General features: G+C 34.5%; 4 protein-coding genes across 4 annotated transcripts; 2 read left to right on the forward strand and 2 right to left on the reverse strand.

The window, feature by feature from the left end:
* Positions 1 to 2,885: 2,885 nt before the first annotated feature.
* On the reverse strand, positions 2,886 to 4,188 carry TRIADDRAFT_22739 (uncharacterized protein; the record flags this gene model as incomplete). Its single annotated transcript, XM_002110951.1, has 5 exons — positions 2,886 to 3,002; positions 3,177 to 3,329; positions 3,475 to 3,567; positions 3,723 to 3,824; positions 4,009 to 4,188. Coding segments are annotated over 5 exons (645 nt in total), but the record flags the coding sequence as incomplete, so codon positions are not given.
* A 2,972-nt stretch (positions 4,189 to 7,160) lies between these two features.
* TRIADDRAFT_54472 (uncharacterized protein) lies at positions 7,161 to 8,153 on the forward strand (the record flags this gene model as incomplete). Its single annotated transcript, XM_002110414.1, has 1 exon — positions 7,161 to 8,153. One exon carries the CDS (start codon positions 7,161 to 7,163, stop codon positions 8,151 to 8,153), a length of 993 nt encoding a protein of 330 aa, XP_002110450.1.
* Positions 8,154 to 9,749: 1,596 nt separating this feature from the next.
* Positions 9,750 to 9,941, reverse strand: TRIADDRAFT_22086 (uncharacterized protein; the record flags this gene model as incomplete). The annotated part of the gene is made up of 1 exon (XM_002110952.1): positions 9,750 to 9,941. The coding sequence occupies one exon, from the start codon at positions 9,939 to 9,941 to the stop codon at positions 9,750 to 9,752; it is 192 nt and encodes a 63-aa protein (XP_002110988.1).
* Positions 9,942 to 10,436: 495 nt separating this feature from the next.
* Positions 10,437 to 15,038, forward strand: TRIADDRAFT_22394 (uncharacterized protein; the record flags this gene model as incomplete). The annotated part of the gene is made up of 10 exons (XM_002110415.1): positions 10,437 to 10,554; positions 12,325 to 12,699; positions 12,902 to 13,020; positions 13,171 to 13,284; positions 13,428 to 13,539; positions 13,638 to 13,843; positions 13,978 to 14,239; positions 14,341 to 14,483; positions 14,564 to 14,689; positions 14,793 to 15,038. 10 exons carry the CDS (start codon positions 10,437 to 10,439, stop codon positions 15,036 to 15,038), a joined length of 1,821 nt encoding a protein of 606 aa, XP_002110451.1.
* Positions 15,039 to 15,450: the final 412 nt, after the last annotated feature.

The following is a 15,450-nucleotide window of genomic DNA, read 5'->3' on the forward strand; positions in this document are numbered from 1 at the left end:
ATGCATCAAAATTGGCAAGGGATACATAAGCTCGGAAAAATACCGACTACTGTATGTTGAATGTGCACTGCGTGTGTACGCTATGCATAGTTAAGTCAAGGTACAATATCATGAATAAATATACATTATCCATCTATCCTAAGCAAATATGAGTACAGCACGAAGAAGGAATGCACGCTACTTGGCTCACTTTGCTACCCAGTCAATCTAGTGAGGATTATAAAACAAGTTGCAAATTGATACGGTAATGAAATTCGATCTCGTCGATTGCATCAATCTTCTCGACTGCAACACCATAATCGTAGTAATAGTTTATGCTAAACATTATCGTACTCGTGTAAGTTTCATCAATTAATAGACTAATCGTTTCCATTGCACATTCGATGAGCTTCTACTAGACTTGATCGTATATTTACGAAGGGCAAATACTCCTACTCGTATGCAGGTTAAAAATTGCCCAGTTTACCAAAATGAAAAACAACAACATACTAACCAAGACGTCTTGATAGTTTATAGAAAATGGATCTACGGTCCAATCGACGTCACCATTGCCATCAAATGATTGTCGCTTAATACGTAGGACAATACGATTAGGATTATATTGAATTGTATTCATTTTGCATGACGACAGATCAGCAGGATTTGTCGTTTGATAAACGCTAAACTAAAGCAACAACCTCCAAACTGATTGCAAACCAGACTTTTACAGCTATATTTTAAAAAGGACAAGCCCCCCCTACTTGTCTTAACTACTTTCCCATGGTAGTAATGGTACAGTATAGTAAGGCCGGATGTACGTCTGGGCAATCATACAACTTTTTTTTCCATATGAGACACAATGGGGCTACCATCACTTTTTGGAACACTACTGTGCTGTATAACATACACTCGTGTTTTATGCAAGAGTCGGTCATCAGTATACGATGATCAGTACTTGCGCAGTTAGTAGCAATACTGGAGTGGGATCTTATGAATTTGAGCTGATTTAATTAAGTTAAGGTGGCAATCTTCGCAAACGGTGAATCCTTTTAGCATTTAGTATTACTTCACAATATTGTACTACACTTTTAATCATCTTTGCAAATCGACTATGCGTCTATGCATGAATCTTTCCATCGCACTAGTCAAATCATTACTGTGCACATTGCAAACAGAAGCTGGAGTCTACGGTTGTGCTGTCTGCTATTATAATGAAGACCTACAGCATATCGTTGTATAGATCCTCGCTGAGTCAGCAACTCTCTACTTGATTTCATAAAGGGAAAGCTATCCTATTACTGACAGGGAGCTGGATAGTATGTAGTATCATTATTTTAAATTTGCAGTATGATGGAGGCTTGAAGTCATAACGTAGGCATCATGTGCAAAAGGTGATGCAAACCAAACGATCGCAATATATAAATTACTCCAATGACACCGTACAGCTTAGTATTGTAGACGAAGCATACGAGCACAATGTAGTTGCACATCAACAGCCTTTGGTGATATCCTTACCAATAATGCTACAGTCCTTGTATCAGTCGTCGACGTAGCTTACTCAGGAGATAAGCTAAAGTTATTTGATTTACTGTTCTTAGCCTAAAACTGTTTATTCTCCGTATATGAATTGTGGATCTCCAGATTAGACCTGAGAACGGTTCGATTAAATATCATCTCCAATAAAATCATACCATGCTATGCCCTATGGAATGATGCCATTAACTACACATACCATATACTTCTTATACGCGTATACTCATACGTTATCTATTTTACTACCAATAGGGTTCTCTGACGCAAAGAATATATAAAACCAAGTTGTAGTAATCCTTTCAGGATTACAATTAGTTAGGTACCAATCAAAATAAACGCCGTCATGATCAGCACATCATTCAAATTGACTGCAAATAATAACTGTATAAGCTATCAACATAGTAGCAACAATTAATACAATGACCACAAAAGAAACAGAATCCTAGCGCATAACATTAACTATATACTGTACAGTATATGGATCTTACACATATACAAATCCAATATATACGTATTTAAGTATAATGTCGATAATAAGTATATCCTTACAATTTTATACTACACCACTACACAGCAATCTTGAGTACAGAGTAATGGTATCTGGATCGTTATACGTACATTAGAATTAAATGGGATTAGTAAACTATACAAAAACCCGCAACTTAAATCGTTCTTGAAAGAATCACTACACAATACGGGCAGACACCCTACAAAATTGATCTATAATCGCTTGACAATCAAATTTAAAATTCTCAAACTCCGTAGGTGTCTTCAATATGTATTCCATAGGGCATTTTGGTAGTTGAATAGTTTTTGATACTAACATTAATATAAAATAAAAAAATTTAAAAATTACCTGCATAATAATGATCATTAATAATCGGATAATAATTGTGATTATAATGTACCTCTATTCGTTGGAGTAGAATCCAGTTCATTGATACTAGCTACTTTGGGATTTATAGCAGTTGCAGCAAGGTCAATAGGAGTTGGTTTTATTGGTAAGATTTTTTTCTTAAGGCTATCAATTGTTTGACCTTCTTGCACTTGTCCTATTTTGTCAGAAAGTCCAGTGGTAGATGAAAAATCTTCTAGGGCAGTCTCGCTATACCTTCTCTCGCTCTTTCGTACTCTATCTGGTTTAACAGGGGTTGTGCTACTTTGATTGGCAGGATGACTGTACATTTTTCCAGCCTCAATATCAAGCCCTGGCAATCTTTGATTAAGCAGCTGCATAAAGTTTTCTTTGCTTTTCGTTTTTCGCTTTAGTAAGTTATCCTTGAATTTTGTAATCCACTTTTTTAATGGCCTGCAAAACGTAATTCTTACGATGAATGAGTGTAACATAATCAACATTACTACGGTATCGGAACTTACTTAATGAATGCAATCACCAAGAAAAAGTATGCAGGTTTCATGCCTCGCTTACTGTCAGCTTCTGAAACCTTTTTATTTACTGGTAAGTCATTGATGCGAAACCATTCAATTTTCTAAATCAGATAAAATAATTAAGGTAGCAAATAATGGAGTAAGTAATACTGTATAAATACAAAATTAAAACTTTTACTACAGTAAAAGATTAACTGATCGTGCTAGATGGGATCTACTAAAGATTTATATAATTTTAAGAGTGCTATCTCAATATTAAGTTTAGATAAAGCTACCCGAATCTCATGTCTAGTTTTCGGTTGAAATTTCGTATCTTTAGGAACATTAGGAACGATATAAAGTCTTATAGTCTGATTATGCAGTTGTCTTTCAATAAATTCTGATACGTTTGCAAACGGTTCAATATCAAATCCTGTCTCTTCCTCTACCTAAATACCAGTTACGATAAATAAATATTTGAAATTTATCGCAATGTAAATCAAATTATGATTCAACTTCAGATTTGTAATTAAACAATCAAAGCAACTTTCAGTATCTTCAATTTAGCCAATAATGCAGCTCTAAGTGGCTGACCTCTCTAACGGCACATTTGTAAGGATCTTCCTCATAGTTAATTTTGCCTTTGGGAAAGCTCCAGCTACGCGAAAACCCTTGCACTAATAAGCACTATATAATATTAAGTGATATGTAACTTACAAGTACAAAATCAAGTACATGTTGATTATATAAGGAATCGATCGAGTTGTAAATTTTATATGCTGTAGCCAATATAGTATAATCTAACTTTATAAGCACAACTTTTAAAAAATTTTCATACATACGTATTCTACGCTTTCATCTAATAAGATGGCACCGTAAACAGGAATATTACTTTTATATTGTTTCCAATCTCGGATGATATCGTCTACCTTATATGCAAATTCCTTCAAAGAAGGGATATGTCTAAAGAGTGGAGGTGGTCAAGAAAAATTATACATGGTACGGCACAAAAACGACTTCCATAAAGATGCTTGACTGATAAACAGACACCGTTGCTAGGGCATATACTAAGTACGTTAAAATAATGCTTTACAATTAAAGCAGGAGCTTCAGTACTATTATAAGTACTGTACTGATAAAATAGTTAAGGATATTGATCTTGGCAAAGCCAGTCATATTCATAGCCGGGTTATTGGCTGATTCTGCACAGAAAAAGTCCAAATAAAACCAGTATGCTTGTTCTACCTGAAAGCACAGCCTGACAACATCTTCTCTATCTTCTTCTTCAATATTAATAATAAATCGACTAAAGAAAGATAAATATGAAAGACATTTGTAGTTAATATCATCGCAATGATTGTTATTACCTATTACACAGCGTACGTGTACGGTACAAGTTCTTGATAAGGTAAGCTATAAGCAGGGCACAAATAAGGGTCGCAGGATCTTTTATCCTATTTGTAGCTAACCTTATCCGTAGCACTTATAGCAATTTGTAGATTTTAAGTATCACATTATAGTTAAAGTATGATAGAAAAAGTGCAGATTTGAATAACTTAAACATAAATTCGATTCTTATTACGTATTAAAATCATTCTGCTATGTAGCGAATTGTATAGAGGATAATTACTACACTCGTACATTATACTCATATAATTAATTATATAACTGATCATGAATGCCAAGCAAGTACGTAATAGTTCAACGCGTTCGAATTGTTGTTTACTACGAACTCTGGTAGACAAAGCGATACAACCCTTTACAGTGTTTTGATACGATCTTCAGCAATGTTTATAAGCTCATTAGGACAACTGCTCCGCAAATACCTTCGTGTTTACGGCATCGCATGAAATTTAATCACAATTAACCACTACATATGTATGTTCACGTACAAGTAATTGTATCTAAAAATCAAAATTTTATACTTTTTCTGGATATATTTTGATTGGTTTGCTAGCTATCCATGGTATACTGACAAGTATCAATAAGAAATGGTAAAAAAATCCTACATTGATCACAATACTAGCTCTAAGCAATTGTTAAACTTTACCCTATTGCTTGTTTTTGATAATATATATTATAATAAAATATATATATATAATTATAATATATAACTATACTCGTATTTAATAAATAGTAATAGATTCGCTCGTAAAGGATTGCTAGTCCGTCCGCTGTAATTGTAATGGTACTGGGCGCAGTAGTCATTCGAAGCGAGATAAGTAGTATTAAGTGCTGTTCAATTAATAACTGGGATGACATGAAAGGAAAAGTTCACACCAAGTGAACCATCTTCGTATTTGTTTACAATTGATATCTTAGAATTTGCAATATACTGCACAGTACTTCATGAGCGGTTGTCCTTTACCTACGTGTCGGCACTTCTATGCGTCTACAGTAAATGCGTGATAACCGCATAGAACAGTCCATTACTTAAAGCATTCTAGGAATACAGTACTATCAATCAGTAAGGGAATACTAGCAGACTTCAAGTATTGAGTTCAAGAAAAAGCGGTAAAATTTTTCGAGATAAATAAGGCTATGTACAGCTCCTCAAGTTGCGAGAATATAGTACAGACATTGTCGAGGCTTGCGGGTACGCTTTTGGTCCATTTTACTGCTATCCTACTTTCAGTAAACAATAACACTGTCGTCTGCATACTAGTCTCCAATCTCCAATCAAACATTACCTGCAGAGTTCGTCGAGAATATCTTTTGAAATAGACATCTTGAGAGATAAGTTGAATCTTATTGTCTTAGTTTACTTCACTGTTAGAATAGTTCTGGATAAGTCGTAATCATTATTAATTTCTAAGTGAAGAAGATGGCGACGAGTCCAGCTTTCTCGCTCTATGCAAAGCTTTTCTCCTAATGCCCAAAACGTACCGGCGCTACTTGACACTATATAGAGCTCTTCGGATGGACGGGAATTTTGACACTTCTCGTTCAAAAAAATAATACTCCAAACGCTTGGTTTCGTTATTACTTCAGTATGCAGATGCTTGATTTTATAATGATCTTATATTTTCTACATTAAGTAATATTATATTGAATCCAGTATCATTTACTTAGTTCTGCTTGAAAGTAGTTATAGAGGATCACAAATTTCTTTTAAATTAATAATAGCGAATAAGAAAATAGATACGGAAGATCCATACTAAGTATAGGACATTTTCTACCTCATCTTGTAAGAAAAGTCCATCCATCCGAGGACAGTTTCACATTTCAAGCTTTCATCCTTCTAGAGTCAATGTACAGTACAGTACGGTACTATACTGTACAGTACAGTGTACAGTGTACAGTACAGAGCGCTACTAAATCACTCTGACTCTAGTCACGATGCAACTTGGATGGAACTTTAGTTCTGCATAGAATGGCGGCCCATAATTTCTTCAACAAAATTGACCTCGATATCTTGCAAAATCTCATTTCTAAGCTGGAAATAAACCATCACTCAGTATAAATTAATTCAGAAATAGATGCAGTGCAGATCTTCATGATGCTATCGCTCTTGATATCCTCATTAAAGAATAGAAATGTTGCTGTACAGCGATTTAGACAGTCCTACTCCTGTTATTTCCAACTTTGGGGCAGGTCATTTTACAACAAAGGACTTGAATTATTTGACGAGGACGACGATGATGATTTCATGTAAGCTTTATTTCAAACTTGAGCCTTTTTACTTAATGGAGATTATAGTAGCATAATGTTAGACACTCTGTATTGAGTCATTGAGTTTGCAATTGCGGGTCCAATGGAAATATGCGATTACAGTATGCAAAATCTCAGTGGAGTGCAGTATTCGCGTAAATTGATATCAATCCGGTTTACGAGCCCATTTGACAATACAGTATTGCATTTATTTCTTGTATTTTATTAGCGAGGACACCAGCGTCTACCTATTACTTATAAGATATGTATGCTACATTAGAAATAATTTTAGATATTTACTGTATGTAGCGGCGCGTATATCTCAAATAGTATGCTTGTTACTTGGTAAAAAAACGTGGAATGCATAGCATGAGAAATGCACAGAATTCACAGACCTGTAATGAATGTACCATGAACTGCTCGAAACTGTTAGTAGTAATTTCTAGTAGTCCATGATTCTACGTGCGCTTGCAACTACTGTACATAGTATCATTAGCACTTAACAAGGCAGTAAGTCAGTACAAGGTCACAACATTTACGATTTATGCTACAGTACGTCACCTGCCATGGTTATAAATCATAATGCAAGAAGCTAGGGCTGTTACGTTTGTAGGCTTAACTGATGTGCCATGATACTTTTCAGGGAGAAAGCAGATATCAATTGGCGAGCCAAGAAACAGGCACTGAAAGATAAAAAGACTGAATGGAAGCCTAAAAAGCGTCTTGCAAGAGAAGAAATGGATCAAATAAGAATGCTAGCAGATGACAATCCGGGATACTGGACTAAGGAAATGCTTTCAAGTACATTTAAGATCAGTTATGCAGCTGTAAGTAGAATTTTAAAATCACGGTTTGAACCAGATGCAGAAATAAAAAGACGTCAGAATTCTATTGCTATGAAATTAAAAGCTAATCGACAGATGAAATGGCAACAGAAGCATTCTATTACTAATGGTTTCAATGATGATAAATATGAAAACTACGAGGATGAATATGCTTTGATAGCCCCTTGGCAGCATCAGCTAGTGGAATTTCATCACAAGAAAAGATTTCGTGATAATAAAATAGATCGATCATTGTTTAACAGTAGCCATCTAACAGGACTTTCCGATCGCACAAAGATAAACCCTTATGTAAATTTTCGCGATAAATTCGCTAATGGCGTTCGTGATACTGAAAATAGTGATTCTGACAAATATTCAATTAGTAAAAGAATATCAAAAGATGACACCAAAAAATCCCTTAGTACGAGAGGTAGAACAAAGCATGATATACGAGTAAATAGCGATCTTCACTCAATTAATTCTAACCAATATAGAAAAAGCATTGCTAATCCTAATCAGATACAAAATCCTAGTTTAAAGAATGTTGATCTGATGAAAGAAAAAAATCCTAAATTTAGCAAAACTAAAGGTAGCGATAATAAACACAGCAATGAAAAAGACATAGGTAAAACCTCCTCAGCAAAGTTTCAAGCTCGTAGTAAAAATTTAAATGTTCAAAGAAAGGAAAGGGGCGGCAAGCAGAAGGAGAAAAGCGTGGATGGTAAAGGTGAAGTCTCACTCAATGAAGAGGAATTGAAACATCTCTTAGCATTGTTTCGCCCTACAAATAAATCATAATATACTCTAGGATTAATTTATTTTCTTATAGTGAAGAATATATACAGGAAATTATAAACATTGTCTTGATGCTCACTGGGATTGCAAGCTCTGTTATTAGCACCTGATAAATGTACTAGAGAAATACGCATATATGAGCACATGCGCGTAATCTTTACAAGTCATATTTTGTGAAACCCTACCTACTCGACCTGTCATTGCTAAACGAATTACTGTATTGCTTTTATACGTATTTGTCGGAAATTTAATAATGAAGTAGGAGGCATTATGGCCGATCAAGATTTTTGGACAAGGTAGTTTCATACCGTATATGTAAAATTCTATTCGCTCAACAAATCTCAGAAGCAGAATATGCATAGAAGCATATCATAACGAAGATAGCAATGTATAGGATTGCATTATATTATTGATGACAAAATTTAAATTGTATTATTTTGTTTTCAGAGCTTGCAGAAAGTTACATTACATAATTATTTAATGTAGTTGAATGTGATAGAGGTTATGAGGCCTATTTGGATTAATAAGACTAATTTTATTAATGCTAAAACTGAATAATAATATCAACAACTCATCGATATTGCTAAAATTGCCGCTTTATCTCATATTATACGAAAAATACCTCACAAGTGCTGAAAGTTAAGTATGTACTCGTATTTATAAATTCGTTTTGTCGCTGTCAATAGCTGTAACGAGCTGATTGATTGATGGTTGTAAGTCTTTGAATCAGGAATGAATTGCAAAAGGTTTCACAGATTTTCTACGTGTAATATCTTGTTTTGCTTATTAATTGTAATTATAATCATACGTAGAGTTAATCAAAAACTACGCCAACTATCATTTACATTATGCAGTACTGGTACGTAGCATAAAAACCTAAGCTATAAAAGCGTAGGCTGAAGATCTTGATCATTGAGATGATTTTGTTAATTTTATTGAGCAATCTTTACATAGATTCATCAGTATTGCAGCACATAGAGCTGTTATGCATTATGCAATTTTAAAGAAAATAATCTCATGTATCAGTTGGATATTCATACTGTAATACGATGCTGTGATACGATGCTGTATAAATGGTCAAATCTGAAACGACAATGAATTGAGCATTTACACTAGAGACCGGAAAATCCTTTTATAGGGTCCTGTTATTTACATGTAGACTACGTTCTACACTTCACCTACTGTATTATCATAAGTTGTTGCGGTACATAGTGTACTGTACAGTATATTTATTAGTAGCAAAGGAGATTTGAGATTAAAGACCGTGGACATAGCAAGTTAATATACGTATACAGTGGATTGAATGGAGCATCATATTTAAATAAAGATTACTGTGCCAACGGAAGGCAATGCAAATGCCTAATACCATAACCAAATAATTTAAGGATAACAATCCAGTAATAGATTAGGCCGACATTTTAACATCAAAGCAAGAATATTATTACCGCAGGAATACATTTTAACTTCGAATTTGCTTCAGACCAGCTAGACTACTTGAAATTCCTTTACAGTAGATATAGTTATCGTGTTGAGAGTAAATTAACTTTTTCAATTAGTCAAAAATTGCCAAGCTGATTTGCATGGCACCATTTTTTTTCGTTAGAAATCGCTAACTCTTCCACCGCGCTCCCAGTCTCCAAAGCGTGTGGGTTCCGGGCCTCTAGGTCCATTGATTTCACCTGTTTCAGGATTGGTGTAAGCACTCAAATCGTTCTCAGTAGAATCACTTTCTTCTTTAGTCGTATTTACTTTGTTGTTGTTCTGATCATCATCGGGACTTTGATTCGCCATCGATACCAATGCACGGCTGCATGTCCTCTTACGCATTTCTCCTATGAGTAGCATATCCTGAGTTAGTAATCTTGGAATGAATCTTTGCAATAAAGAGGTCATCATTGCGGTCTTTCAGTCTTCAGTATACTGTAATAAGCGCTTGTATCTATTTAGATAGCTTCAAGGAATCAACGTTTTAAATACTGGATTGAACACCTAACCTTCAACTTGAGATGGTTGCAGATTTGCAGTATTTGAGCACTTTACTGTTCCACCTAGAGGAATAAGATACAGTGTACAGTACATGACAGTACAGTGTAAACCTGTAATTTACAGTACACAGTACTGTGCTGACAGCTGCTCGGCTGGAAACAAAGGGATGCGTTCCGGTGTGACAAGTGATCCCGTGTCCCCTCAAGGCGCATGTGCAGGACAAGCGTCTCTTAGCATCATCGAATCTATATTAGCTAGTCGCGGCGTGGAAAGTTGATATTATTATTTTGGAGGAAATTAATGGCTTCAAATTGTCAGCGTTTCCTATCACCAGAAGCTAGCCGTGTTACTAGGGAGAAACGCGGCCAAGTTCTTGGTCATAGAAGTGGATTCCGTGGTTGTACTATTTGGTTAACAGGTTTGTCAATACAACTCAATATTTTCTTAGGACATGCTTAATGATGCTCATTGATTCACATGGCTGCTGCTTACAATCATCATGTTGATTCAAAGAAATAATAGCGTATGTATCCAATCGATCCATGGATATTCTGCCTTAATTAATGATACAATAGTCTACATTAATCTAATCTTGTTTCATTGGGTAGAAAAGCTTGCAAAATACTTGTTTGAATTCATCATGGATGATAACATTACCATACGTAGTGTACTAGGAATCGTATCCGAATGAAGTACATTGATACCAACAAAGCTGATAGCAAAAGCTTTCAATAACAGTTATATTAACCATCAACATGGACGACTTGTTAATACCAATGTTTTATCCGTATGCAATGGTCATCATAGCTACTTCATTAACTCGATAAGAACGATCGATAGTGTCGCATAACGGCAACACTATCTAAAATGAATTTTTTCCCCATCATTTATTGTTTTCTATACACAATCCTCTCAAAATATCAAACACTGCGCTGTCGTCTTTGTGTATCTCATAGTCATCGCATCGACTGTGATGAATGATGATCGTCTGGCCGATTAGAATTTTCAACACTACAACTATCACGAACAATTTTATGTGTTTTCATCTTACATCAACGTCCATCACAGTTTATAGTTGCTGCACGTATTGCCCACAGTAGTTGTCATAATATCAGCGATCTGTCGCACCGATTCGATAAATAAAACCTAAAGGTAGACATGATCCAAAATTGCTACAAACAATAGTATCGGCAAATTGCGCAATTACAATCGGAGACATTAAAGGAAATTAATTCTCTACGTACGTGCGTCATAGAAATTTCCACGAGCAAGTTAACCGTTTTATCTTTTGTAGATCGGTAGCATTAGAGACCCTTAGGTAGCATGCGTCACTGAATACAAAAAAATCAAATCCATCGAAAATATTCTACATCATTTAGATTGTGCTTTGTATAGAATAGCAATGGTACCGACCTACAGTATAACAATGCATACTTCTATACCAATAACTGAATCTCTGCTGTTATGCTGGAAAACTGCAATAATACATACAATAACTTTGCTAGAGTATTTCTTAAATTAGAGTTTTATTGAAATCATGAATCATTTAAGTTGAAAATTCATTCTATCAAATCTTGATGAACTATCGCAATAAATTAGTACAATACAGACATTTCATCCCACGTCACACGATAGCTAATAAGATCATAATAAACCCTCTTTAATTAAATCGATATTACGATATTTACAATATTGATCACCTCTTAAAGTATTACCTTCATAGTAGGTATCCCTACCAGAATATCTCCGCTTAAACTCAACTTCGACCACTGTAGGCGTATTATTCAATATTGTCTCTCGGTACAGGAGATTAGATCCAATTGTAATAATTAATATTTATCTAAAGTACAGTACATCACTTGATAGCAGATACTACTAACATAATATGATATGAGCTTCTAATTCATTCTCTTGTGTGACTTTAATTATTATTAAATAAAATGTTCCAAGTTTCTCTTAAATAATGATCGTCACCCTTCTTCCTACTGAATCCATTTAGAATAACCGAAATAACCCTTACGGCCAATGTTGAAATCTCGCCACTATGATATAATACATGCATTTCTCCAATTATAATAATTAATATAGCAACATTCTCGCATTCTACTAATTACTATCAACATAACTACAGTAGTATGTGTGAGCTACAAATTGAATCACTTTACTTGCTTTATTAACAAAACTATAGGACTATCTGGTGCTGGTAAAACCACCTTGAGTTATACTTTAGAAGCTTATTTATGCAATAAAGGGATACCAGCATTTTCACTGGATGGTGATAATATTCGTACTGGCCTTGCTAAAGATTTAGCCTTCTCTGAAGCTGATCGAACTGAAAATATACGTCGAATTGGAGAAGTCGCAAAATTATTCGCTGATGCGGGAATCGTCACAATCGCTAGTGCTATTAGTCCATATCAAGCAGATCGACTTACTGTACGACAGTTACACCAACGAAGTGGCCTAAACTTTTTCGAATGCTATGTCAGTACATCATTAGAAGTATGCGAAAAGCGAGACACCAAAGGCCTCTACAAGAAAGCCAGGGAAGGCGTTATCAAAGGTACACGTATCTATATAGTTATCGTATGATGCCACGATAAATAGTTATTTACGTAAGTTCAAAGTCTATAATCGATAGGAAAATCTTGATTGTATAGCTATTGTGCAGCAATAATTCAGATACCATTACTACTGGATATTTGTAAGTAAAATTTTTCATCCAAGTGTACTAACTTATAGTATAAAATTTACTATTGTTGCAGATTTTACGGGCATAGATTCACCTTATGAAATACCTATCAATCCTGATATTGTTTTAAAAGCGGGAGAGTGGTCAGTTCAACAATGCGTTGATATAATTATCAATTTTTTAGAGGCAAAGGTTAGATATAAAATTATAGTATTAATAAGTTGGTCGTACGAATAACTGCATCATATCTTTGATTATTTCTATCTAGTTAAAACTAAAACTGTTATTGTCCTAGATTTATTAAAATGTCAATTCTTTGTCATGCTATATCATCTTGTGTAGAACATTATACCATTCTCTGCACTAAATATGGTACGAGAGCTTTTTGTGCAGCCAGATCAAGTAGAAGAAATGAAACAAATAGCAAGGAAATTGCCTAAATTAAACATTACCAAAGTACGTGCTAAAGATTACTATCAGTATCTCGCTATTATTTATTTTTTATTCGATATATCGATCTATTAAATTTCAGTTTTTGAGTTTTACTAAATTACTATTAGTAAATTACTTATAGGTCTTTCTTTACCTTTATCTTACAGCTCGATTTACAGTGGGTTCAAGTTTTGTCTGAAGGTTGGGCATCTCCTCTTAAGGGATTTATGAATGAGAAAGAGTATTTACAAGCCTTACATTTTGGAATTTTATTAGATGGTCAGTTTATGATATATTTCTCTTACTAATTAATACTTACACATGTATAAACATAAGAATATATCTCTAAGCAATCTTACGACGTTAATTTCGGGTAGGTGGTGTATCTAACCAATCAATACCAATTGTTTTGCCTGTACACGATGATAACAAGCAACGGTTACAAAATGAAGAGCGATTTACCTTAATATATGACAATCGACCTGTCGCAATAGTATCTAAACCTGAATTTTTTGAACACCGTATTGAAGAACGGTGCTGTCGACAGTTTGGAACATACTCTTCCGAACATCCCTATGTAAAGGTAATAAAATTCACATCCATGTTCTTCAATATTAAAGATATAATTATCACAATTCAAATAATATCGCGCAAATCCTACTTGTAATTTGCAAGGCTTTCTATCAGCTTACTGTATTGTTGTTATCGGAATCTTAGTTAATCATCGATTCAGGGAATTGGCTAGTAGGTGGTGAATTGCAAGTATTGGAGAGAATTTGCTGGCATGATGGACTTGATCAGTTTCGCCTAACGCCAATGGAATTAAGGAGGAAATTCTATGAACTAGATGCTGATGCTGCTTTTGCCTTCCAACTTCGAAACCCTCTTCATAACGGTCATGCTTTACTAATTTCTGATACCAAGAGACAATTGGTGGAACGTGGATTCAAACACCCTGTATTATTACTACATCCAATCGGTTTGTGAACGAATTAGCTCATCAAAAGATAACAATTGTAATATTCCTCTTTCCGTAAATTGTCAAGTAATATACTATAAACTATTCAATATCTCTTATAGGCGGAATTACCAAGCCAGATGACGTTCCATTGGAAGTCAGAATTAAGCAACATTTAGCCGTAATTGAAGACGGTATTCTTGATCAAAGTTCGACAATCTTAGCGATCTTTCCTTCTCCAATGATGTATGCAGGACCAACGGAAGTATGCTTCCTGTGTAACAAAATTATTTCATTTTTGTAGTGATGTGTATCTTTTACTAATCGGTATTGTTTAATCAATAGGTTCAATGGCATGCAAAAGCAAGGATAGCGGCTGGAGTTAATTTCTATATTGTTGGTAGAGATCCAGCAGGTATCCCTCATCCAGTTACCGGGAAAGATTTATATCATACAACGCATGGTAGTAAGGTACTAAGACCAAGACAAATTGCCTTATGCCTGAAATTAAATTTTGACTCAACTGTAAGCCTAAAATGATTTCATTTATATATATAATTTTATTTTATTTTAGGTATTACAGATGGCTCCTGGATTAACTCAACTAGAAATTATTCCATTTCGAGTAGCTGCTTATAATAAAATCAAGAGAAAGATGGATTTTTATAAGCCCGATCATGCTGACGATTACAATTTCATCTCTGGAACTAAAATGAGACAATTAGCTCGGGCTGGTAATAAACTACCTGATGGATTCATGAGTGAAAAAGCATGGAAAATTTTATTGAGACATTACACATCTAGTAATCAGACTCAGTAACCATCGTTTCAGTTATGACTGTAAATTTTTTTATCCTCAACCCCCCTAGACTTTTGTATGATAATTATTTACTGCCATTGTACAAAATATTATCCTGTATAGATTCTAAAGGATTAGGTGGTAATCATAGTAATCGGTTTCTCTGTATTAAAGCTTTAAAACTGGTATAATCACTCATTTATGAGGTAATGTGTACAGTACAGTATATTACAGGATTCTCTAATTATTTTAGTTAAATTATGTTATCGATCGATATATACCGAATTTCATATGGTACATCTGTATGTAAGATAGTATTGTCGTCCAATTCTCAATAGTGCTATCGAGCACTTTCATTTTAAACTTTCTAGTAATAATAACAGTTGTATTATCAGCTTAAGACATTATAAAGTAACGCATTAAAGCCAATCCT

The sequence above is a fragment of the Trichoplax adhaerens genome, genomic scaffold, assembly GCF_000150275.1.
Source record: "Trichoplax adhaerens TRIADscaffold_3 genomic scaffold, whole genome shotgun sequence".
NCBI lineage: Eukaryota > Metazoa > Placozoa > Uniplacotomia > Trichoplacea > Trichoplacidae > Trichoplax > Trichoplax adhaerens.